Source organism: Macaca thibetana, chromosome 20 (genome assembly GCF_024542745.1).
Source record: "Macaca thibetana thibetana isolate TM-01 chromosome 20, ASM2454274v1, whole genome shotgun sequence".
Taxonomy (NCBI): Eukaryota; Metazoa; Chordata; class Mammalia; order Primates; family Cercopithecidae; genus Macaca; species Macaca thibetana.
The window spans coordinates 13,061,339-13,086,490 of record NC_065597.1 but is presented as its reverse complement, the minus strand read 5'-3'; the positions used below and the strand labels follow the sequence as shown (position 1 = coordinate 13,086,490).

Genomic DNA, 25,152 nt, shown 5'->3' with positions numbered 1-25,152 from the left:
GGAGGCTGAGGCATGAGACACTTGAACCTGGGAGGCAGAGGTTGCAGTAAGCTGAGATCGCGCCACTGCACTCCAGCCAGTTGAATGACAGAGCAAGACTCGGTCCAAAAGAAAAAAATTAAAGAGTGAACCCTAACATAAATTATGGACTTTGAGTGACAATGATGCGTCAATGTAGGCTCATCATTCTAACAAATGTACCACTCTGGTGGGGGATGCTGACAGTGGGGAAGAGGGTATGTATGTTTGGGGTAACCTAAAAGTGCTCTAAAAAAAAATCACAGCAGATTTCACCCAGCAAAAACAAACAAACAAGCAAGAACACCAACAAAAAAGCAGGTGGCAGGCTGGATTTGACCTGCAAACTCTAGTTTTCTATGTTATCATCCCCAATATCTTACACGTCAACATTACTAAATGACTTTTGTTTCCTCAAATATGTCAAGTTATCTTACTCCTCCTTGCCTTCACTCATGCTGTACCCTCTGCTTGCAGTGACATCCCTGACCCCCACTTCGGTGGTCAGGCAAACTCCTTCAAAATACAGTTCAAGTGTGGGAGGTCTTCCCCAAATCCCCCGGGCAGACCTAGGTAATGTCCCACTACATTCTTCTTGCATGTGTATATACCATCACCATGGATCCATCACACTAGACTCTAAGTGTCATCCATGCATCTGTCTCCTACTAGAGACACTCCCTGATGTCAGGGACCCTGACTTTTCATCTTTTAATCACCACGACCTAGCTCAGAGCCTCGCATTCATGTATATCAAATGAATATTACCTTCAACAGCAGAGATTTGTCTTCCTTACTCCTAGCTTATAACCAGTTTCCTGGTGCACACCACATCTGGCGTTATAAACATCTCTCTAGGCTCATACAGAATAAATGTCAAATAAATACCTATTCAATAAATAAATGTATGATAAGGTACCGTGTATCATTTTAATTGATGCAAAATTAATAAACCAATGTATAAATGAATTTGTAATTAATCTCCATGATTTTTTTTTTTAAGAGACAGGGTCTCCCTGTGTTGCCCAGGCTGGAGTGCAGTGGCACGATCATAACTCATTGCAGCCTCAAACTCCTGGTCTCAACCAATCCTCCTGCCTCAGCTTCCCACACAGCCACCATGCCCAGCCATGATTACCTTTCAATGTCTGGCTTGGAGAATGCAGTGGGATGCCTGATCACTGTCTCAATACTATTCCGTATTTACCAATTGCTCAGAAGAAAGCCCTGCCTATAAGCAGGGACTTTGAGCATGGACTATGTCTTAATTATCATTGAATGAATAAATAAATAATAAACAAACAAGATTTACTCCATTGTCTTCCCCAGCTACAGAAATGAGGCAATAGCCAGATTTTAAGCATAAGCTATTACATGAGAGGGCTTTCCTGCTGACAGGGCAACAGCTCTAAATAACTGCAGCTCCCAATCAAGCAGCCTTTAGTCACCTCAGTGGAAGGAGGGGTAGCAACCGCCAGCCGACAATGACTGTGAGAATGGCCTAGTGCCCAAGGCTCAGATCCCATCCACCCTCCACCCCTCCTCCCTGCTAGCTCTGCTTCCCAATTCTCCCGGCCCTCCCAGGACTTCCTGAAGTGTTCACAGTGGACTCACACCCGCCTGAGTTTATTTTTCTTTCCTTTCTGGGATAGGCTGTCTGCAGACACAGTTGATGGTCTATTTAGAGCTCACCAGAGACGGTTAGGCTTTATAAGTCTCCGAGATTACAGATCTTTTACATCTTCAGAGGCCTTTAATGCCAAGGCAAGGGAGCCAATAAATCTGATATGTTTTCATCAAAGCAGGGCAAAAAAGAAGAGTACAGGAGGGAGAAAGAAAACTATCTAAGAGGCTCTGAAACTTTTCCATGTAAAAAAATCACTGGGAAGGACATGTTAAAATGCAGATTGTGACCAGCATTGGCCACCACTGACAGCTGATGATGGCCCCCGGCAAATTCAAGGTCCCCAGCCCTACACGCACACACAAACACACATATACACACACTCTATCTCATGCGCGTTCACATGCACTCTTAAACAAAATAGCGGCCGGGCGCGGTGGCTCAAGCCTGTAATCCCAGCACTTTGGGAGGCCGAGACGGGCGGATCACGAGGTCAGGAGATCGAGACCATCCTGGCTAACACGGTGAAACCCCGTCTCTACTAAAAAATACAAAAAACTAGCCGGGCAAGGTGGCGGGTGCCTGTAGTCCCAGCTACTCGGGAGGCTGAGGCAGGAGAATGGCGTAAACCCGGGAGGCGGAGCTTGCAGTGAGCTGAGATCCGGCCACTGCACTCCAGCCTGGACCACAAAGCGAGACTCCGTCTCAAAAAAAAAAAAAAAAAAAAAAAACAAAATAGCTTAAATACATATACACGTTAAGAAAGGAAAATAAATTGTTCAAGCCTCTAAATATAGCTTCTTTTTTTTTTTTTTGAGACAGCATCTAGCTCCGTTGCCCAGGCTGGATTGCAGGGGCTCCATCTTTGCTCACTATAGCCTCAAACTCCTGGGCTCAAGCAATCCTCCCAACTCAGCCTCCCAAAGTGCTGGTATTACAGGCATGAGCCATTGCACCTAGCTATAGTAGACAGCTTCTTTTTTATTTTATTTTATTTTTTTTTTTTTGAGATGCAGCTTCGCTCTTGTTGCCCAGGCTGGAGTGCAATGGCGCGATCTGGGCTCACCACAACCTCCGCCTCCTAGATTCAAGTGATTCTCCTGCCTCAGTCCTCCAAGTAGCTGGGATTACAGGCAGGTACCACCACGCCCGGTTAATTTTGTATTTTTTTTTTTTTAGTAGAGACAGGGTTTCTCCATGTTGGTCAGGCTGGCCTCGAACTCCCGACCTCAGGTGATCCACCCGCCTCAGCCTCCCAAAGTACTGGGATTAAACCCAGTCCATGCGCTGAGCCATGGTGCCCAGCCAACAGCTTCTACTAAGATCCTTTACATTAATCCATATTAATGAAAAATTTTATGAACCAAAAAGAAAATTAAATGCATTCTTCTCGTTTTTTTTGTTGTTGTTGTTGTTGTTCCATTTCCCTGTATGACTATGGAAATTTTACTGAGATTCTAGACAGAAGCACCAGATATTCAAGCCAGAGGAAATCGTGAGGTGCTAGGAGGAGCAGCTCCACTCACAGACAGTCCTGTGGGCTTCATTCCAACTTGACTCCCTGCTATGGTTTGGATGCAGCTTGTCCCCACCAGAATTCATGTTGAAATTTGATTCCCAATGTGGCAGAGTTGGGAGGTGAGACCTAGTGTTTGGGTCATGGGAGTGGATCCCTCATGAAAAAATTAATGTCCTCTCACGGGGGTGAGTGAGTTCTCTCTGTTGGGAACCTGCAAGAATGTGGTATTAAAAAGAGCCTGGCCGGGCACGGTGGATCACGCCTGTAATCCCAGCACTTTAAGAGGCCGAGGCGGGCAGATCACCTGAGGTCAGGAGTTCAAGACCCGCCTGACCAACATGGAGAAACCCCATCTCTACTAAAAATACAAAATTAGCCAGGCAGCTACTCGAGAGGCTGAGGCAGGAGAATAGCTTGAACCTGGGAGGCAGAAGTTGCGGTGAGCTGAGATCGCACCATTGCACTCCAGCCTGGGCAACGAGAGTGAAACTCCATCTCAAAAAAATAAAAAAACTAAGAAAAATAAATTAAAAAATTAAAAAGGCCAGGCACAGTGGCTCACGCTTGTAATCCCAACACTTTGAGAGGCCGAGGTGCATGAATCACCTGAGGTCAGGGGTTTGAGACCAGCCTGACCAATATGGTGAAACCTGTCTCTACTAAAAATGCAAAAATTAGTCAGGCATGGTGGCATGTGCCTGTAGCCCCAGCTACTCAGGAGGCCGAGACAGAAGAATTGCTTGACCCCAGGAGGTGGAATTTGTAGTGAGCCGAGATCGTGCCACAGCACTCCAGCCTGGGTGACAGAGCAAGACTCCATCTCAAATAAATAAATAAATAAATAAATAAATAAATAAATAAATAGAGGCTGGCAGCAGGTGTGGAGCCTGGCACACACCTGTAGTGCCAGCTACTTGGCAGGCTAAAGCAAGAGGATCACTGGAGCCTAGGATTTTGAGGCTGCAGTGAGCTGTGAGTGTGCCATTGCACTCTAGCCTGGGTGACAGAGCAAGACTCTAAATATATATTTGGTTTGAAGAAGAATAAAATAATGAACACCTGGGACCCACCACCTAGGCAAAGTAACAACATGACCAGTACCTTAGAAACTTTCTTTGTACTCTTTCCTCATTATACCTGTCTTCCTCCTCCCGAGATAACCACCTCCTGAACTCAGGGGTCATTATTCCCTTTTTTTTTTTTTTTTTTTTTTTTCTTTTTTGATGCAGAGTCTCACTCCGTCACTTAGGCTGGAGTGCAGTGGTGCAAACTCAGCTCACTGCAACCTCCACCTCCCGGGTTCAAGTGATTCTCCTGCCTCAGCCTCCCAAATAGCTGGGATTACAGGTGCATGCCACCATGCCCAGCTAATTTTTATATTTTTAGTAGAGAAGTTGTTTCGCCATGTTGGCCAGGCTGGTCTTGAATTCCTGACCTCAAGTGACCCACCCACCTTGGCCTCCCAAAATGCTGGGATTACAGGCATGAGCCACCACACCCAGCCCCATCCATTTTTTACAGTTTTGCTGCCTCTGAAGGTACGCATACAACATGTATTGTTTGACTTTGCATTTTTCATCTTTCTACATATGACATCATACTACACACTGTTTTCTATGACCTGCTTCTCTTATTCAACATTATGTTTCTAAGATTTTACCATATGGATATAACCATCTTTCACCTATTTTTACTATGAGAGAGTATTCCATTATAGGAGTATATGATAATTTATGATATAAACTCTTTCTTTACACAATCAGACCTCTGATTCCATATTAACATAATCTGTGGGCAAACAAATTTATGCCACATGAATTGTTGGTGGCAGTCTCATGTTGGCTTCCATGTGCCAGACCAGATAATTTTTTTTTTTTTTAAGACAGAGTCTGACTCTGTCGCCCAGGCTGGAGTGCAGTGGCACGATCTCGGCTCACTGCGAGCTCCGCCTCCCAGGTTCAGGCAATTCTCCTGCCTCAGCCTCCCGAGTAGCTGGGATTACAGGTGCACACTACCATGCCCAGCTAATTTTTGCACTTTTAGTAGACACAGGGTTTCACCATGTTGGCCAGCCTGGTCTCAAACTCCTGACCTCAAGTGATCTGCCCGCCTCAGCCTCCAAAAGAGCTGAGATTACAGGCGTGAGCCACTGTGCCCAGGCTTCATCTGATTATTCTTGAAGAGGAGGCAAGATCCTACTAAGAAATGGAGCTGTGAGACCTTGCTTAGCAAGCAAATGGTGCTCTGTGGGATGAGCTTGGAGGAATGAAGCCCTCAGACAAAACCGTTCCACAGTTCCAGTTCTACAGCTTTACCAAGCAGGGGAAAGAAGAGGAAAGGGTTGCTTTGACATTGCAGTCTTCACCTTCATGGGCACGTCAGAGCACCTTTGTTTGATCACAGTGAATAGCACCCAAGTCCAAGAAAAACCTACCCTTCAGACAGCAAAAGCTAAATATTTAGTCTGGGAGGCAGCAGGCAGAAGCCCATCATTCTCTCTGCCCCCAGAAAGCAAGGACAGCAAAGGACTGCCCTTGATCCCAAAGGTCTGATTCATCACCTCTCAACTACAGTCCTTGATGTAAATGCACCGGTAACGCCTCACTTCCCAGGCTTAGCGGGGAGGGGGGTAGGTGTGCACAAACGACAGTCTCCAGATACAAAGAAAACCCACTGCCACTTCCACCGAGTGCTCCGGTTGCGTAAGGCCCTCTGACTGACATGCCTTATCTCAGTTCATTCCCACAATAACCCTGCAACAACCCTGTGAGGCAGGTGATATCCCCACTTTACACCTGAAAAAAAAAATGGGCATCTGAGAGGTTTTGTGACTTATCCAAAATCACATAGCAAGTAAATGACAGGCCAGGATTTGATCTGTATCTCCTGATTCCAAAGCCCTACACCGTTATCCAACAGACTACTCGGCCACCACCTACAATCATAAGCACGTGTGTACAGTGACCTTCATACCTGCAACAGCAAAGTGGAAAGGGGGCTTTAAGGAGGCAAAGAGACAGTCTTTGGGTAATATTTGCAAAAGTGTTTCCTGCTGAATGGCAACAGGTTCCACGTGAGTGCAGAATGAATACTTACCTAAATGGCAGAGGCCCGGGAAAACTCAGACGCTACACGTAGTAAAAGCCTGCAGCAGCCAACAGACTGCAGAGGACTCCGATACGGCTTACACTATCTGGAAGGTACCTTGCTCACCATCTAACTAGCACTGAATGTATACCACGTGTGATGGGCCAAAATGAATCCGATTTCCTGTTGCAGCCTGGCTGCTGCGACACCAATGACCTGGTGTCATTCTCAACACCAATGACAACAAATAAGTTTTAACAGGATCTCTGAATTGCAAGGTCGATGAACTGGAGGAATTCAGAGACCAGTAAATAGGTCAAGAATTTAGATACAAACTTGTTAAGAGCTGAATCTGACTTTGAGCCCCAAATTAAGTGATATGGGTGTGTCTGAGACAAATTTTCCAACTCAGCTAAAAGACTAAGATGCAGTTACTAGCACCAAAGCTGAGAAGGCATCACTCTCTAAAGAGTGATTTCACTCAAGTATTCTTCCCTCTCTAAAGAGTGAAATGTTCAAGTATTCCTCGCCCACCGCTGTTCTAGCTTAAGAAACTGTTTCCTCCAGTTCCAGGTGCCCATCATGGCTTTGTTGACAAAAGATTTGCCAATTACACTGTCATTCGTCACCCCGTGAGACCCAACTATTGTAAGTCACCTACCGAGACACAGAAAACATGACTGGTCTTCGGGAGCGAGGCAACGCCTTTACAGTGACTTGGAAAAAAGAGAATGGGGAAATGGCATCTCTGCTTCTAATAAGGGTACGGAAAAAAGATCCGAATGTACATCTTGTCTTGCTCCCGCCACCTGCCAGTCACTGCAACCTCACAAGCCCATAAAACAATCAAATCAGGAGAAGCTGACGGCTGTCCTCAGAGGGATCTTTTAAGATGCTGCGGGTATTGGCTAAAATCATATTCCATTTCTCAAAGCATTATTCCCCCTCCCTGGGATCTGTTTGGGAAGTTTTTTGGTTTTTTGTTTTTTTTTTTTAACCAAACATAGTCTCACTCTGTTACCGAGGCTATAGTGTAGTGCCTTGTTGCTAGCTCAGTGCAGCTGCAGCCTCAAACTCTTGGGCTCAAGCAATCCTCCTACCTCAGCCTCCCAAGTAGCTGGGACTACAGGCACACACTACCACGCCCAGCTCATTTTTCTATCTTTTATAGAGACCGAGTCTCCCTATGTTGCCCAGGCTGGTCTTGGAACTCCTGGCCTCAAGTGATCCTCCCACCTTGATCTTCCAAAAGAGCTGGAATTACAGGCATGAGCCACTGTGCCTGGCCTCATTTAGGAAGATTTTTACTGCCAGTTACTTACCTACTCTCTGCAGGTAATAAAGATTTACAAACATATTTGTAGTTTGTACTTTTAAGATTATTTTCCTCAAAATGTCCTTTAAATATCTGGTGATTTTGCACATGCAATAAACAATAAACAAAGGTGCCAACCCTCTCCCTCATCTCTCTATACTTAGAGTTATTTTCCTGCCTAGATGTTCAGTTACCATGGAAATGAGTTTGCACCACTAACACAGGTATAAAATGGGAATTTCGGTAAATTAAATTATGTCATTTGTAAAATGTATAACAAGTATAATATTTGGACTCTAAGTGTAGGAGGTCTTTTTTCTTTTTTTTTTTTTTTTTTGAGATGGAGTCTCGCTCTGTCGCCCAGGCTGGAGTGCAGTGGCATGATCTCTGCTCACTGCAAGCTCCGCCTCCCGGGTTCACGCCATTCTCCTGCCTCAGCCTCCCGAGTAGCTGGGACTACAGGCACCCGCCACCACGTATTTTTAGTAGAGACGGGGTTTCACCGTGTTAGCCAGGATGGTCTCAATCTCCTGACCTCGTGATCCTTCTGCCTCGGCCTCCCAAAGTGCTGGATTACAGGCTTGAGCCACCGCGCCCGGCCTGTAGGAGGTCTTAACCAACACTCCAAGGGAACCCTGGGCCACCCCCTAAAGCAGAATGCACGACAGAAAATCTCACAAAGAACCATTGCTCTAAGCATTTCTATGTGTGTCCTGGAAGAATAACTGTGGCAGCAGCACCTGACATACAAAAGAGCAGTCGAGTTTCCTGTTCGACGGTTCCTTTGATCCAATAACCTACTTAGCTAGTCCCAGTCTTCGTCAAGGAGCCTCTGACCCTTCTAAGAATCCTGAATTCTTTCACAGCCATAAAAAATGAATAAAAAGTAAGCCTATAATCTTAGCTTATGCTAGATTATAGCACAGTGGCTTATGCCTATAACCTTAGCACTTGGGGAGGCCAAGACAGGAGAATCAGTTGAGTCCAGGAGTTTGAGACCAGCCTGGGCAACATGGTAAAATCCCATCTCTAGAAAAATGTAAAAATTAGCTAGGCGTGGTGGCACATGCCTGTGGTCTCAGCTACTTAGGATGCTGAGGTGGGTCTGCATCTTGAGCCCAGGAGGTCAAGCCTGCCGTGAGCCGTGATGGTGCCACAGCACTCCAGCCTGGGCAACAGAGCAAGACCCCATATCAAAAAACAAAACAAAAGAATGAAATCACGTCATGTCCTTTGCAGCGACATGAATATAGCCAGAGGCTGGAGGCCATTATCCTAAGCAAATTAATGCAGAAACAGAAAACCAAATACCACATGTTCTCATTTATAAGTGGGAGCTAAACATTGGGTAAACATGAACACAAAGATATAAATAATAAACACTGGGGACTCCAAGAACAAGGAGAGAGGAGCAAGGATTGAAAAACTACCAATCAGGTACTATGTTCACTATCTGGGCAATGGGATCATTAGAAGCCCAAACCTCAACATCATGTAATATACCCATGTAACAAACCTGTTCATGTACCCCCTGAATCTAAAATAAAAACAAAAATTAAAAATCTAAATTCAATTAAAAAAAAAAAAAAGGATCCTGAGTTCTGGACTCCTCTATTAGCCTCCTTCACCACTGAGTCAGTTACAAGATCTCTGGAAATGTCCAACAGTTTCTACCATAAAATGTTCCCCGCCATGTCCCAACATGTTTTCAATAGCTCTAAGCATCTTCTCAGCTCTTTCTCATGGCTAAGGGGGGTCTTACCGGGATCTTCCACCAAAGCAGTTTGTGCTGGGGGGCTGGTGCCGGTTCTCTGGAGCTACCGCTGTTCCACTGGAGTCTCTCGAAGGTGGCTGTGATCCTAGAAAGGAATCAATCACAAGAAAAGACAGAAGCATTGAGGAGCTCAACTCATGTTCGAGATTTGACAGCCAGGAACAGAACTCCCTCTGTGTGTTAGAGTTGCCACCACCACAGGATACGGACATCCAGCAAGCTGCAGCCACCAGAAGGAGAGGAACAGGGACGATCACACAGGATCCAATCCATGCCATGGAGCAGTGGGGCTCAAACCTTGGAAACAGCTTCTCTTCTCCAAGACATTCAAGAGCATCCAAGGCACTTACAAGCAAATTGCCTTATCCATTAAATGAATCTCAGCCTCAAAAACATGAGATAGAGAACAAACGCTAACCGTGCAAAGTAGGGGCCAGGAATCGGGGGCATTTCTCCATAACACACCCAGAGAGCTTTTACAAAGCCAAATCAGATCATCATAGTCTTCTGCTAGAAACCCTTCAACAACTTTATGTTTCTCAAGATGAGGTTCAAAATCCCTACCAAGGGCTTCAAGGCTGCACGATCTGAGTTGACCTGTTTCTCCGACCTCACCTCCTCCATTCTCTCTCCTTCTTGCTCCTAATAATCCAACCACACTGACTGCCTCTGTTCCCATCACAGGCCAAGCCACCCCTTCACCCCACACCCCCACCATGGCCTGTCTAAACTCCTTGTCCTCCAGGTCTCAGCTTCCTCAGAGAAACCATCCCTGATCCCTCAATTTAGATGAGATCTCCCCCAACAAAGTACAGGAATCTCATGCCACCCTGTGGTTTTCACTGATAGCTTTTGTCACAATCACAGCTATGTAATTACCTGTGTGTTTACTCATTTGATGTCTAACTTCCCCTGCCCTCATCAAGTAGACTGTAAACCTCAAGCAGTGGAGACCATGTGAATTTGGCCCATTGCCATCTGGCTGGCACCTGGTCTAAGACCTAGTGCATACCAGGGATACAATTATGTATATATGTGTTGAACGAGTGAATGACGCATGTTTTTCTCCAAGCACCAAAGCACCCCAAGCACTGATCAGTGCAGTTAAGGGATTTTTCTCCACAGTCAAGGCCCATCCAGCCACTGAGATTCCAACCAACTGCCCTTGAATTGGAATTCAAACTGCACCCCTTTGAAGCTACAGAAATCCTGCTTGGTGCCTGGAAAGTGCCATGATTACATCACATCTAAGAAAACATTTAATGGGAAAAATTAATGGAGAAACCCAACCCATTTCAGACCTCAGAATTATTCATGAAATAATTTCCTACTAGATCCAAAGGTGACTAATTTCAGACTAGATCAAAAGAAACAAACTACCAATATTCGGGACAGAGAAGGGGACACTCTCCAAATTCCCAGCTCTGTCTGTATTTTGCTAGTGTGTATCTCTAGAAAAACACAGGGTCCCCTTCCCAACTCCTCATAAAAACACCCTCAACTTCCCCAAAAAGTGTAACTGTATTGGGAAGGAAAATGGGCCAAAGTCACATTTGATAAAGATATTTCATTTTCCAAAGTCCACATGGGATGAAAGATGTTTTTCTCTGCTATCAAACCAAACAATTACACAATTTACAGAGACTGGACATTTACTGTGGCCCTTGATCAGAAAGTGGCCCTTGAAAACTCATGTCGTGATATTGATCCACGGTGCTAAGAAGAGTCGGGGCTAGCTATGGGCCAGGCTGAGTGGTAATCAAACCAAGATGCCTAGTAGAGAACCAAGCTCTCAGCACCTCCTGGCCCCTGCCCAGCCCCACCCCATCCCGGCACAGCCCTGAGGAGCAGGGCGGCACTCACCGTCTGTCACAGCACTGCCATTAGGCACACTTCCCAGATCAACAGTCGGCCCGTCCAGGAAAATTGTCAGCTCTCCGCCTGAGACAACACTGCCTTTGTTCTCCGTCTGCAGGTTCAGGGTCAGCTGCGTGTTCTCCACTGTGGGGTACAAAAGGCAACATGGATGGGCTAAAGCAAATGCACCCCAAGTTAAGATTCTCTAAATTAGAAGCTCCCATTTCACCTTCGCTGGCTTCCCTGAGAATGCTTTCCCCGCATCTTCAAATTTTGCCTCGTCGCGTGGAACAAAGAGTGGGAAGGAATATGTCTAATGAAATCACTGTTGCATCAGGTTGGAGGGGAAGGTGTACTCTTTCTAAACATTTCATATCACCAGATCAGCAACATAATTTCCACATTACTGATGTATTAGTTTGTTTACACTTGCAGGACTGTGAGAAAACCACAGGGATACTGATGGTGTACAGATGAAGAAATAGTTGCAAGTAATATCCCCCTGCCCATAGAAACCAAAGAGACCCTAAGGAACTGTCAACAGGAGACATCTCCATCTGGAGAGGGATTGCAGGGGCTTATTCTTTTCTTATTTGTGCTAAAACATATCGTTGTTTTTTTAAATTTTCAATCCTGAACATGTATTGCCTTGAAATAAGGGAAAAAAGTTACAACAATGAAACTTCAATGCAGGCTAATCGGCCCCATCACTGACTCAAGGAGAGAGAGGTGAGAAGTGGCCCAGAGCACCCTGTCCCCAAGGATACCAGGTAGATTCAGTCCTGTGGGTGACTGTAGCAAAAAAAAAAACAGAACAAACTGACTGGAGGCAGAAGCACCAAGCCCTAGGCAGGCTAGAAACTGCTGCACACACACCCTCCACCCTGCTACTGAACTTGGCTGTGCTGAATAGCTTCTGTCTAGTTAAGTGTTTAGTCCACACTGAATACTTCAGTTCCCTTCAGTTCAGTCCAGCCAGGAGTTACGGCCTTTAGTTCAGGGCTGTTAAATAATTACCAAAAGGGAATCAGCCTTTATGAGGATTTCCACAGGGTCTGTCCACACCACACCTTACAAAACCAGACCAGGCAAGTGCCACGTATCTGAACCTCCCTCCCCACCCACCCCACCCAGTCCAACACCTTGTTTTATTTCTTAGTTGCTACTGCACGATAATAAGCTATCTTACCTGTTTTCTAGAACAAGGTAGAGTATGTATAAATGTCTCCATAAGCACACTAAGGTGAATTTTAGCATTTTCTACAGATAACCCCCCTTTCCTCCACCCCCGCAAAAAAGACAGCTCTAAATCCCTCTACAGATACAACCCTTTAAGAACTTAGCAGAAAATTCTAGATCAATTCAAGGATCTATTATAATAAGATAGAAACCAGTTACCCTTTGGTTTTCAAGCTCTCCTAAGCGCTCTACCTTCCCTTAATCTCTCTTCCCTGCCATGGATCTCTCCAACTCTTTTTTGAGTGAGTCTGCTGCTATTTTCAGCCAGTTCCACTGAGGGCCTTGGTGAGTACTAAACGTTTCTATAAAATAACACTTGTAGTTTCCAAAGGAAATGAGTTCCTTCAAAAGCCAAGGAGTATGGAAAGGAACTGAGGCCTTTCAACCCCCAGCCACCACTTGTCATCCCTGGGAGTGGCCACTTGGGAAGCACCTGCTCCAGCCCCAGCAGAGCCTAACCCTACAGCTTAGTCCACATCCTGAATGCAGCCTTGGGAGAGATCCCAGGCCAGGCTGCCCAGCTAAGCTGCTGCCAAATCTAGCCCCCTGAAACTGTGCGATCATAAATGTTTATTATTGTGGGCTTTTTTTTTTTTTTCTTTTAAGTCAAGGAGGGTTTCCCTACTCCATTATGCCAAGATCCAGTGCCTAAGTCTCTGGCAGTAGGGATATTAAGCACATGGGTTAAGAGGGGGTGTGGTCAAGCACTCTGAGTTTAATTCACAGTCCCTGAGAGCTGTGCAGCAAGAAGCAAATGACCTAAACTGAGCATCGGTCTCCCTACTTGCAAAACAGGGGAAATCATGGCACCTTTTTCAGAGGACTCTTGCAAAGAAGTAAATGGCACCTACTGAGCTCCTAATAAGCTGTCATTTTTATCATCTTCCTGTTGACTTTCCTGTTTTTAGGCTGAAGAGTCCTAATTCCTCTTGGTCTAATTTCTCATTCACCGTATTTGTTTTTTGTTTTATTTTTTAATTTTTTTTAATAGAGACGTGGCTGGTCTCGAACTCCTGGCCTCAAGCAATCCTCCCACCTCGGCCTCCCAAAGTGCTAGGATTACAGGAGTGAGCCACTGCACCCTAGCCTTCATTCATTTTAGTCATTCTTCTCTTGATCCTTCTGGTCCTTCTGAGACTTTTTTGGGCTGTGACCACAGAATCTTCCAAGGTAAGCCACAGACCCATCACGCAGACAAACTGTCTTTTTATCTTGTTTTCAGGTCATCTCCTAAAGGCGCCCAGCCTTCTGGCTCCAGTACACAGACCACTGTTGGAAGTGTGCTGAGGGATGAGCATTCCAGAAGGGCTCCTTGATTCCTGTCCTGATACCTCAAAGGTCGTCATTTCATAAATGGAGTGTGGACACTTTTTTTCCTCCTTCCTGGAGGACTGATAATGTTCAACAGGAGAGTGGAGGAACTCAAGGCCTCTCGCTGCTCATTTCTACCCCTGTGACAGTCACAGTGCCATGGGCCTTGGACAGAAGCCAGAGAGATAGCCTGCATTTTCCTCTCCATGGTCTCGTCCCAAGGATCCAAGTTAGCTCTTCTATCTAGTTTATCCACTCATTGTCTCCAGTGGAATCATTATATATTTGAAGGCTCAGAAGCCACCATACAACACATTGAGACACACTTTGCCTTCAAAAAGTGTCAATGGACTGGGTGCGGCGGCTCATGCCTATAATCCCAGCACTTTGGGAGGCTGAGGTAGGACGGTCACTTGAGGCCAGGAGTTCAAGACAAGCATGAGTAACACAGTGAGACTTTGTCACTACAAAAAAGTTAATTAAAAGGAGCAAGCCAGGCTCAATGGCTCATGCCTGTTAATCCCAGCACTTTGGGAGGCCAAGGAAGGTGGATTGCTTGAGTCCAGGAGTTCAAGACCAGCCTGGGCAAGATGGCAAAACCCCATCTCCAATAAAAATACCAAAAATTAGCTGGATGTGGTGGTAGGCTACTGTAGTCCCAGATACCGAGGAGGCTGAGGTGGGAGAATCACCTGAGCACAGGAGGTCGAGGCTGCAGTGAGCCAACATCACGCCACTGTACTCCAACCTAAGCAACCAGAATGAGACTCTGTCTCAAAAACATAAAATAGGACTGGGCATGGTGGATCATGCCTGTAATCCCAGCCTTTTGGGAAGCTGAGATGGGCTGAGATGGGTGGGTCGCTTAAGCTCAGGAGTTCGAGACCATCCTGGGCAACATGGTGAAACCCTGTCTCTATTAAAAATACAAAAAATTAGCCAGGCCTGGCGGGGTGTACCTGTGGTCCCCACTGCCCGGGAGGCTGAGGTGGGAGGATTGCTTGAGCCTGGGTTGGGGCAGACATTGCAGGGAGCCAAGATTGCGCCACTGCACTCCAGCCTGGGTGACAGAGTGAGACCCTGTCTCAAAAAATAAATCAATTTAATTTTAATTTAAATAGCCAATAGGGAGGGGGAGGGCCTTTTTTCTTTAAACTAAACTTTTGAGAACATAACCCTCCTCTGTTCTATTTGAGACCTCTGGCTATCACCATGATAACCAAGTGATCTAATTTACTGTCACCGAGAGCAAGGCAACCTGACGCCACAGGCTTCATGTGAAAGAGGGGGATGGAGAAACGTCAAACGATACCATGAGGAAGCAATCAGACGCCAGAATGTGGGACATCCATACGACAACTGTCCTAGACTCCTGAAAAAGTCAATGTCATTAAATTCATTTAAAGAAAAAAAAAAAAAAGAGGCAGGATGGAGACTCCTCTAGATTTAAAGAAAACCAACAAATGCCATGCATGAATTTTTGACTAAACCTTGGTTTGAAAAAGCTATATTCTTGGAATATGTGGAGAAATTTGCATACAAACTGAATATTAGATGATGTTTGAAATTATTGTTAAAGTTCTTAGGTTTAATAGCAGTACTATGGTTTTACAGACAGGCATAGTGGCTCACATCTGTAATCCCAGCACTTTGGGAGGCCGAGGTGGGCAGATCACCTGAGCTCAGGAGTTTGAAATCAGCCTGGCCAACATGGTGAAACCCCATCTCTACTAAAAATACAAAAATTAGCCAGGCGTGGTGACACGCATCTGTAATCCCAACTACTTGGGAGGCTGAGGCAGGAGAATCACTTAAACCCTGCAGACGGAGGTTGCAGTGAGCCAGGATCGTGCCACTACATTCCAGCCTGGGCAACAGAGCAAGGCTCTGTCTCAAAAATAAAAAAAAGGCTGGGCGTGGTGGCTCACGCCTGTAATCCCAGCACTTTGGGAGGCCGAGACAGGCAGATCACAAGGTCAGGAGATCGAGACCATCCTGGCTAATACGGTGAAACCCCATCTCTACTAAAAATTCAAAAAGTTAGCCAGGCGTGGTGGCGGGTGCCTGTAGTCCCAGCTACTTGGGAGGCTGAGGCGGGAGAATGGCGTGAACCCAGGAGGCAGAGCTTGCAGTGAGCCGAGATCACACCACTGTACTCCAGCCTAGGCAACAGAGCAAGACTCCGTCTCAAAAAAAAAAAAAAAAAACTTTCACTTTGGTTTTATATGAGAATGTCTTATTCCTGGGAGATGCAAGAGTAGATGAGAATGATACACGCATTTATTTTCAAGTGACTTTTTAGAAGAATAGGGTGAAGTTTTGGGGAGTAAAGTGTCACGATATCTGCAATTTACCTTCAAACAGCTCAGGAAAAAAAATACACCCAGCCATACACTATAATAACATATAGACAAAACAAATTTGGCAAAAAAATGTTAACAAGCCGGGCGCGGTGGCTCAAGCCTGTAATCCCAGCACTTTGGGAGGCCGAGATGGGCGGATCACGAGGTCAGGAGATCGAGACCATCCTGGCTAACCCGGTGAAACCCCGTCTCTACTAAAAAATACAAAAAACTAGCTGCGCGAGGTGGCGGGCGCCTGTAGTCCCAGCTACTTGGGAGGCTGAGGCAGGAGAATGGCGTAAACCTGGGAGGTGGAGCTTGCAGTGAGCTGAGATCCGGCCACTGCACTCCAGCCTGGGCGGCAGAGCGAGACTCCGCCTCAAAAAAAAAAAAAAAAAAATGTTAACAAGTGCCAGAAATAGGTGGATGGCATTTGGGTGTTCACTGTATCACTCTTTCAATTCTTCTGTATGTTTGCAAATTTCATAATTAAACATTGGGGAAAGGTTTTTTTTTTTAATTGGCAAGGTTATTTAAAAAATTAAACTTCAGAGAACAGAACACCTCATTATTCACTTTTTTAAAAAATTGAGCCAGAGGAGCCCTATAATATACAATGGGACTAAAGAAACCGTTAGCTAATTGAGTGACAGATTCGTGCATACAGGGGAGGCTGGAAGGCGTTAAGTGTGGCTGGAAAACATATACTAGAACCTTAGTTATAAATAGCAGTCTTAGCCACCTCACCTCTGGGGCCCTCTGTTTTCACTACAGCTGTGCGGACGGCTCTACAGAGGCCCTTTCTCTTCCAGTATGTCTTCCTGCTGCCTTTAGAGGCATTGCTCAAAATCAAGAAACCCATGAAAAAGTAGGTTTAGTGAGTCCATTTCCATAACTGGAATCTGATTTAGCATATAGGAAGCTCACCAGCTCCTCTCAAGCTCATCAGGCCCTGTTCTATCTGCATTCGTGCTGTTCACATCTGTGCCTTGAGTACCTACTATTCTAGTTACTGTGATTCAACAGGAACAAGATAGGCAAAAATCTGTGCTCCTAGAGCATTTACATTCTACTTGGAAGAAACAGACAATAAGCAATGTCTTTTCTTTTCTTCTTTAAAAAAAAAAAGTAAATTGCATAATCTGTTAGAAGGTGGCAAGTGCAGGCTGGGCGCCATGGCTCATGCCTGTAATCCCAGGACTTTGGGAGGCCGAGGCAGGTGGATCATTTGAGGTCAGGAGTTTGAGACCAGCCTGGCCAACATGGTGAAACCCCGTCTCTACTAAAAGTACAGAAAAATGAGCTGGGTGTGGTGGCGAGCACCTGTAATCCCAACTACTCGGGAGGCTGAGGCAGGAGAATCGCTTGAACCCAGGAAGCAGAGGTTGTGGTGAGCCGAGATTGTGCCATTCACTACAGCCTGGGCAATAAGAGCAAAACTCCATCTCAAAAAAAAAAAAAACTGAAAAAAAAAATTTTAATGAAATAAAAAAAATTTAAAAAGAAGGTGGCAGGTGCAATAGGAAAAAATAAAAGAAGGGGGATGAAGAATGCTAAGCTGGGAGAGGATGTGGGGTAGAGAAGAAAAACCTCCCCGGGAAGGTGACAATTGAGCAAAGAGTAAAGGATAGGGGAAGCCACGTGGGTATCTGGAGGAAGAATATTCTGGGCAGAGGGAAAAGCAAGCCCAGAGGTGCTAGATGAGAGCATGCCTAGCATGTCTGCGGAATGGCAGGGAGGCCAGGGCAGCTGGAGTGGAGTGAGGGAAGAGAGGAGCAGATGAGGGCAAGAGGTAACCAGAGCCTCCAAGTCAGGCCTTGGGGCAAGGTCCTCACAATTGCTCAACATGGGATGCGGCTCCGTTACAGGGTTTTGAGCAAGGAAGTGACCTGATTCCTGCTGCAGCACAATCAGTCTGGCTACAGGAGAAGGGCTGAGGTACACAAGACCAGGTAGGAGGTCACTGTGGTAATCCAGGCGAGAGCAGATGGTGGTTTGGGCAAAGGCGATGGCAGTGTCTTTAAGAAACACTGTGTCTAAGAAGATTCCACCCTGGTCTCCTCCCTAGCATGAGTTAGAAAGCCCCAGGACTCCCCACCAAGCACATCAGCCAGGCCCCGCAGGCCCACTGATGTCTTGGAATCAAAGCTTTGGGCAAGTCATAGGCAGGGGCTGCAAACCATGCCAATTTAGAGCATGGCTAGAGGAAGTCTGATTCAATTAGGACTAAATGGAACATATATAATGAAAATAATCAGCTGGCACAGGCTTAGGTTTCACCGAGAAAGTCAAAGGCCTGAGCTCATGCTAACTTCAGTAATCAGCAAACATACTTCTTCAGCTATACGACTGAACCCTTCTGTTCTAAGTAATAACTGGTTACCGATACCTTCTAATACTACTTGATGGAGGTCAACAGACAGCAGTAAGGCTGAATATGAGAATCTAGGGAAAAAGACTCTGGGAAGTCCCAGGGACTGTGCCCTTTGAAAGACAGCCCTTTAAAAGCCAGCATACAGACACCAGGTGCCTCCTGATGGAAACACACATCACCACACCAGAGAAAAAAAAGAACCAAAGTCAGTCTCAGCCTCTAGATCTGCCCATGAGGGACAGAGGGACACGCAGAACCACACTTTAGGGAGACACACAGCAAAATCCAAAGTGTGGGAAACTGTAAAGGACACGCTGTCCAGTTTCTTCAGTAACACAATGCAAGGAGTAAAAAGAGGGAGGACAACGTCTAGGTTAAGAGAGACTGAAGAGGCATATCAATCTTGTTTGGTTCCTGACTCAGACAAACCGATGGCTTAAAATGGCTGAGCACAGTGGCTCATGCCTGTAATCCCAGCACTTTGGGAGGCCAAGGCAGGGGGCTCACTTGAGTCCAAGAGTTTGAGACCAGCCTGGGCAACAAAGTGAGACCCCACCTCTGTAAAAAAATAAAATAAAATAATTGGTTGGACATGGTGGCATGCACCTGTGGTCCCACCTACATGGGGTCTAGGCGTCATGGCTCATGCCTGTAATGCCAGCACTTTGGGAGGCCAAGGCAGGTGGATTATTTGAGGTCAGGAGTTTGAGACCAGCCTGGCCAACATGGTGAAACTCCGTCTCTACTAAAAGTACAGAAAAATGAACTGGGTGTGGTGGCGGGCACCTGTAATCTCAATTCAGATTACATGGGTGGCTACATGGGTGGCTAGGCAGGAGGATCATTTGAGCCCAGAAGGCCAAGGCTGCAGTGAGCCATATTTGCATTACTGCACTCCAGCCTAGGCAACAGAGCAAGATCCTGTCTTGAAAAATAAAAATAAAAAATAAAAAGCTTGGGCCCGGCATGGTGGTTCACACCTGTAATCCCAGCATTTTGGGAGGCTGAGGGAGGCAGATCACTTTTGTTCAGGAGTTTGAGACCAGCCTGGCCAACATGGCAAAACCCCATCTCTACTAAAAATACAAAAATTAGCCAGGTGTGGTGGCACACATCTGTAATTCCAGCTAACTTGGGAGGCTGAGGCACGAGAATCACTTGAACCCAGGAGGCAGAGGTTGCCGTGAGCTGAGATCCACGTCACTGCACTCCGGCCTGAGTGATGGAGTGAGACTCTGTCTCAAAAAACATTTAAAAAATTTTTAAAAATAAAATGAAAGTGTTACACTACGACTGGGGAAATGTAAAAACTGCCTAGATAGTTCAAAATATGAAATGATTACCATTGAGTTTTCTAGGTATGAAACTGGCATCATGGGTTGGGTTTTTAAGAGTCCTTATCTCTTAGAGAAATACACTAAAATATTAATATTTGTAGTTGAAGCATGTCTGGGATTTTCATAAAATTAATCCAGTGGGGATGGGATGGGAAGTTAGATGAGACAGGAATGGCCCGTCATAGACGGCTGCTGAACTGGGTAATGGCATATGGGGATTCACCGACTATTTTTCCACCTCTGTGTATGTTTCACATTTCCTATAATAGTTTTTGTTCTAGTAACTGGCCACTAACAAAAAAAAAAGAAGGCAGGGCGCAGTGGCTCACACCAGTAATCCCAGCACTTTGGGAGGCTGAGGCAGATGGCTAGCTTGAGCTCAGGAGTTCAAGACCCACCTGGGCAACAGGGTGAAACCCTGTCTCTATTAAAAACACAAAAATTAGCCAAGCATGATGGTGCCTGCCTATAGTCCCAGCTACTTGGGGGGCTGAGGCAGAAGAATCACTTGTGCCCAGGAGGTCAAGGCTGCAGCGAGTTGAGATCGGGGTACTGCACGCCAGCCTGGTTGACAGAGTGAGACTGTTTCAAAATAAAAAAAGAAGTTTTTGTGTTTTTCCATGCCAGGACACCCAAGGCACTAACAGCAACTATAAAGAAAGAAAAAAAAAAAAAACTTGCAAGATTTTGACAAAATATAGTTTAAAATATAAAAAGGTAGGAGACACATCAGTCAAGCTGTTTGGGGAATAACTCTTACTCTTATTTTTCCTCCCTTCAGAGCCTCAGATTTGCAAGTGGCTTCAAGTTAATAATTTCCTACTGAGAAGAGTTTGTACGTGCAGCAAGGATGAGTCATATTTTTCTAAGAGTTACTTTTTCCCTTTCTTGACCTGGATTTTTAAAAATATGTTGTTTGCATGTGGTACTAATAAATATAGACAAATAGGGCATGGAAATTGCCGTCCTTATTCCAACAAAAGAAAAAAAACTACATAAACCGTAACTGCCAAACCATGCTACTATAATGCAATTCCGTTACAAAATCCAGAACCCTTGCCTGGACAGTTTCACTGCAAATGTATGAAAGAACTTTCTAGTTTGGGGTCTTTTCTCATTATTGTCCCTCCCCACCCTATACCATCGAAATGTCTGTGCAGGTCATGTCCACACTTAGATGTTTTAAAAGGAAAAATAGTTCTGTTTTCTTTTTCTTCCTAATTCAGAATACAAATGTTAGGCTTTACCTGGAAATTTGAGAAACATGAAACAAGAAAGAAAGGAGGATTTTTTTAAAGGGAGGCCAAGGACGCCAGGATGAAGAGTCTCTGAAGCCCGACGAAGACGTGACTGATTTGGCCATTCACATAGTGCTGCTTAGCGGAACAAACCTCCTTCCTCCTGCCTCCCTCTTCCCTCAATCCCACAGGCCCATCAAAAGCAGGTGAGAGTAAGCAGCACCTTCATTCACAGGCCCGTGTTCATTCTACACATAACTGCAAACACTGGTACACAGAGGAAGGGAACCGGGGGAAATTCCAGAAGGGCAGAGAGTCAACAGTCTCCTTTCTATTCCCCAGTTCCCTGAAACTCAGACACACACAGGCTGGAGTCTACCCCAGGTCTCCAGAGAAGGCTCTTTCACATTTCCTTTGCAGGAAAGGAAGCCAGATGATTCCAGGATTTACTGTGACGAGGGCTCTTCGGCTTCCAACCTTAGCCAGAGCCTAACAAGAGAAAGTCTCTTGTACCCAGCTAGGCCAGCAGTGAACACTGGTATTCCTGTTGGGGCGACAATGCTGACTTTGCTCACTCCACCTCCCCACGGCCCCCAACACTCACACTCTGGCAGGGTCTTCCTCAGAACACAGAATGTAACGAGAACTCTGGCTTGGCCTTGCAGTCTCTTCTTTGGGCTACTACCGCTGGGAATCATTGCTAAATGAAAGTTTTGGTCTCCTGGGGGTTGCATGAACTCTTCTAGAGAAAACAGCCTCATTTTTACAAAGCCGGTTTACAAACTTTCTCTGTTTCTTGTTCATTTATTCAGGAAACATTTCCTGGGCTGGGCGCAGTGGCTTATCCCTGTAATCCCAACACTTTGGGAGGCCAAGGCAGGAGGATGGCTTGAGATCAGGAGTTTGGGACCAGCCTGGGCAACAAAGTGAAACCCTCATCTCTATAAAACATTAAAAAAATTAGGCCAGGCATGGTGGCTCATGCCTGTAATCCCAGCTCTTTGGGAGGCCAAGACAGACAGATGGCCTGCGCGCTGGAGTTCAAGACCCACCTAGGCAACGAGGTGAAACCCCATCTCTACTAAAAATATAAAAACTAGCCAGGCATGGTGGCATGTGCCTGTAATCCCAGCTACTCAGGTGGCGGAGGCAGGAGAATCACTTGAATCCAGGAGGCGAAGGCTGCAATGACCCAACGTTGCACCATGCGTTCCAGCTTAGGCCAAAGAGTGAGACTCTACCCGGAAAAAAAAAAAAAAAAATAGGCTGGGCGTACTGGCGCATGCCTGTGGTCCCAGCTACTCAGGAGGCTGAGGGAAGAGGATTACTTGAACCCAGGAAGTTCAAGTAACATTTGCTGGGTGCCCACTATCTGCCAGACAGTGCTTGAAGCTATGTTATCATGAAGAATGGAAACAGATGTCGTCCCTGCTTTTAGGAAGCTTACAATTCAGTGGCAGAAGTGGAAGTAACAAGGAAATGTAAAGTTGCAACTGTAAGAAAAGGTTTCAAGAGATATCAACATACGGTCCCCTGAGCAGCCAGATCCTTGGCCTGGTCAGGACATGAGGAAAAGTTTCTCGAGAAACTGATAATTGTCATCTAAGTTTCGAGAAGACAGCTAACAGGGTAGGGCAGGGCAGGGAGGAAGACCATCCAGGCAGGGGCAATGTTATGTGCAAAGGCCCTGTGCACAGTGAGCTGGGTGCATTCAGGATAGTGGGCAGAGATGAGTGGGGCTGGACTGGAATGAGATCCAAATGGGTGGGAGGGCTGAGTGGTCACTAGACGTTGCAGTGGCTTGTGACATGCTGAGTTATAGAGTTTTTCTGTATCCTAAGAGCCACCACACAGTGCTAAAGGGTTTTTTAATTGAGGTGTGACAAGATCAGCCTTGCTGGATTAATAATCATTCTGGCTGTGGTGTGGAAAACAAGTTGGAGGAAAGGAAGGACAGAAACAGGCAGAGCAGACAGGAGGCCACAGATAAAAATTTTGGCGGCCAGGAAAGGACTAAAGCGGGAGAAGTGGAGCTGAAGAAGTGGGCAGACTTGCAAAAGTAAAAATCAAGAGAATCTAAAGAGATTAGAAAACGGGTCGGGTATCAAAGACGGCTCCTGGGTTCCTAACGCACTTAACTGGACAAATGGAGAATCTACACGATGAAATCTAGAATATGGGAACAGGACCAAGCCTGAGGAGGAGCTGACTTGCACGTGTTGAGGTGCTTCTGACATAACCACAGGGAGACACCAAGAGAGTCGTCAGATATGTGGGAAGAGAGCTCAGAAGTGATTCAAATCTGTGGCTCACCTGCACACGGTGGTTTGCACAGAGAGGAAGTTCAAATAAGGATGAGATCATGGAAGAAAAGGATGGAATGATAGGAAACTCTCATATTTAACAGTTAAATAGATGATGACCTTGCCGAGGCAGGCGGATCACCTGAAGTCAGGAGTTCAAGACCAGCCTGGCTAACATGGCGAAACCCCATCTCTACTAAAAATATAAAAATTAGGCCAGGTGCGGTGGCTCACACCTGTAATCCCAGCACTTTGGGAGGCCAAGGCGGATGGATCACCTGAGGATGGGAGTTCAAGACCAGCCTGACCAACATGGAGAAACCCATCTCTACTAAAAGTACAAAATTAGCCGGGAGTGGTGGCACATGCCTGTGATCCAGCTACTCAGGAGGCTGAGGCAGGAGACTCGCTTGAACCCGGGAGGCAGAGGTTGTGGTGAGCCGAGATCACGCCATTGCACTCCAGCCTGGACAACAAGAGCAAAACTCCATCTCAAAAAAAAAATACATATATATATATATATATATATATATTTATAATATATAAATTAGCTAGGCGTGATGGCGGGCGCCTGTATCCCAGCTACTCGGGAGGCTTGAGGCCAGAGAACTGCTTGAACCTGAGGCAGAGGTTGCAGTGAACAGAGATTCCACCACTGCACTCCAGCCTGGGCAACAGAGCAAGACTCTGTCTCAAAAAAAAAAAGTAATAAAAAAATTAATAATAGATGACGACCTTGCAAGGAAGACAGAGAAGAATAACTGGAGAGGTGGGAGGGAAGATCAGGAAGGGCTCCTGGGAAGGCAGGGAAGGGGGGCCTCTAAGTATGGATGGGGCATCTGCCCTTAGCAGGAGGAGAGAAAGAAAGGAGGGTGGATTCGGCACTCATGTCCTCATTTTGGTACATAACAGACTCATCAATCACGACCACCCTTTATTTCTCTTGATTCGGGGTCCCAGTACTCTACAGCCAAGACCCATGCAGCTACATGCATTTTCCTTTACTTACAAAAAAAAAAAAAGTACATATGCACACACAAGTCAGCACGTTATCCATCACAGTCACCCGTGTAACAAGGCACCCCAGAAGGAGTCTCGGGAACCAACTGTGGATCCCCTTAAAACAGGATACAAAGACTTCATCCATCTTGGTAAATCTCTCAAGCCATAGCATATTTTAATTTTTTAAAAGGGACTTAGGGGAAATAAATACAGATCTTGGAAGGTTAAGTCTTTAGAACAAATTATCAGTTCACATCATTACTGCTGCCTTGTCATTAGCCCTCCTCTTCTCCTAGGGGGAGGGAGAGTCTCCGCCACACCATTAATCGCCATGCCCAGGCCCTGCCCAGCTCCAACAGATCACCCATGCTCTGTGCCCTCAGGGAACCGCAGCGGCCACAACCAACTCTCTAAGTTGCCAGGTATCAAAGCCATGTTTATAAACACCTTCCAAAGAACAAACCCCCTTTTAAATGTTCTTTGCAGAGCAAAATGTAGGAGCTCTCTTAGAAAATTATTTTTTAAAGTTATAATTCTTTTAAAAAATTCCCCTTTTTATAAATTGGGTTTTTTATTTTACAAATTATAATTTCAGATAAGGGAGCTACTGTGCCCCAACTAAGATTGAGATTAGTGATTATAAAGAGCGTACAACAACATGGAAAATTATTCATACCACAATGTTAAGTTTTTATTTTTTTTGAGATGGAGTCTCTCTCTGTCGCCCAGGCTGGAGTGCAGTGGTGCGATCTCAGCTCACTGCAACCTCTGACGTTATAGAATGCACCCTATTATTAAGACCATGTAAAAAT

At 45.7% G+C, this 25,152-nt stretch overlaps 1 protein-coding gene across 3 annotated transcripts in view; it reads right to left on the bottom strand.

Annotated features, from left to right (window-relative positions):
* Positions 1 to 25,152, bottom strand: part of WWP2 (WW domain containing E3 ubiquitin protein ligase 2) — a 181,078-nt gene that overhangs the window by 90,807 nt on the left and 65,119 nt on the right. For all 3 annotated transcript variants that reach the window (XM_050773320.1, XM_050773322.1, XM_050773321.1), the window contains 2 exons: positions 11,201 to 11,338; positions 9,326 to 9,422 (listed from right to left, as the gene is read on the bottom strand). In XM_050773320.1, coding sequence (XP_050629277.1) covers positions 9,326 to 9,422; positions 11,201 to 11,338 — 235 coding nt within the window. The remainder of the gene's footprint in view (positions 1 to 9,325; positions 9,423 to 11,200; positions 11,339 to 25,152) is intronic.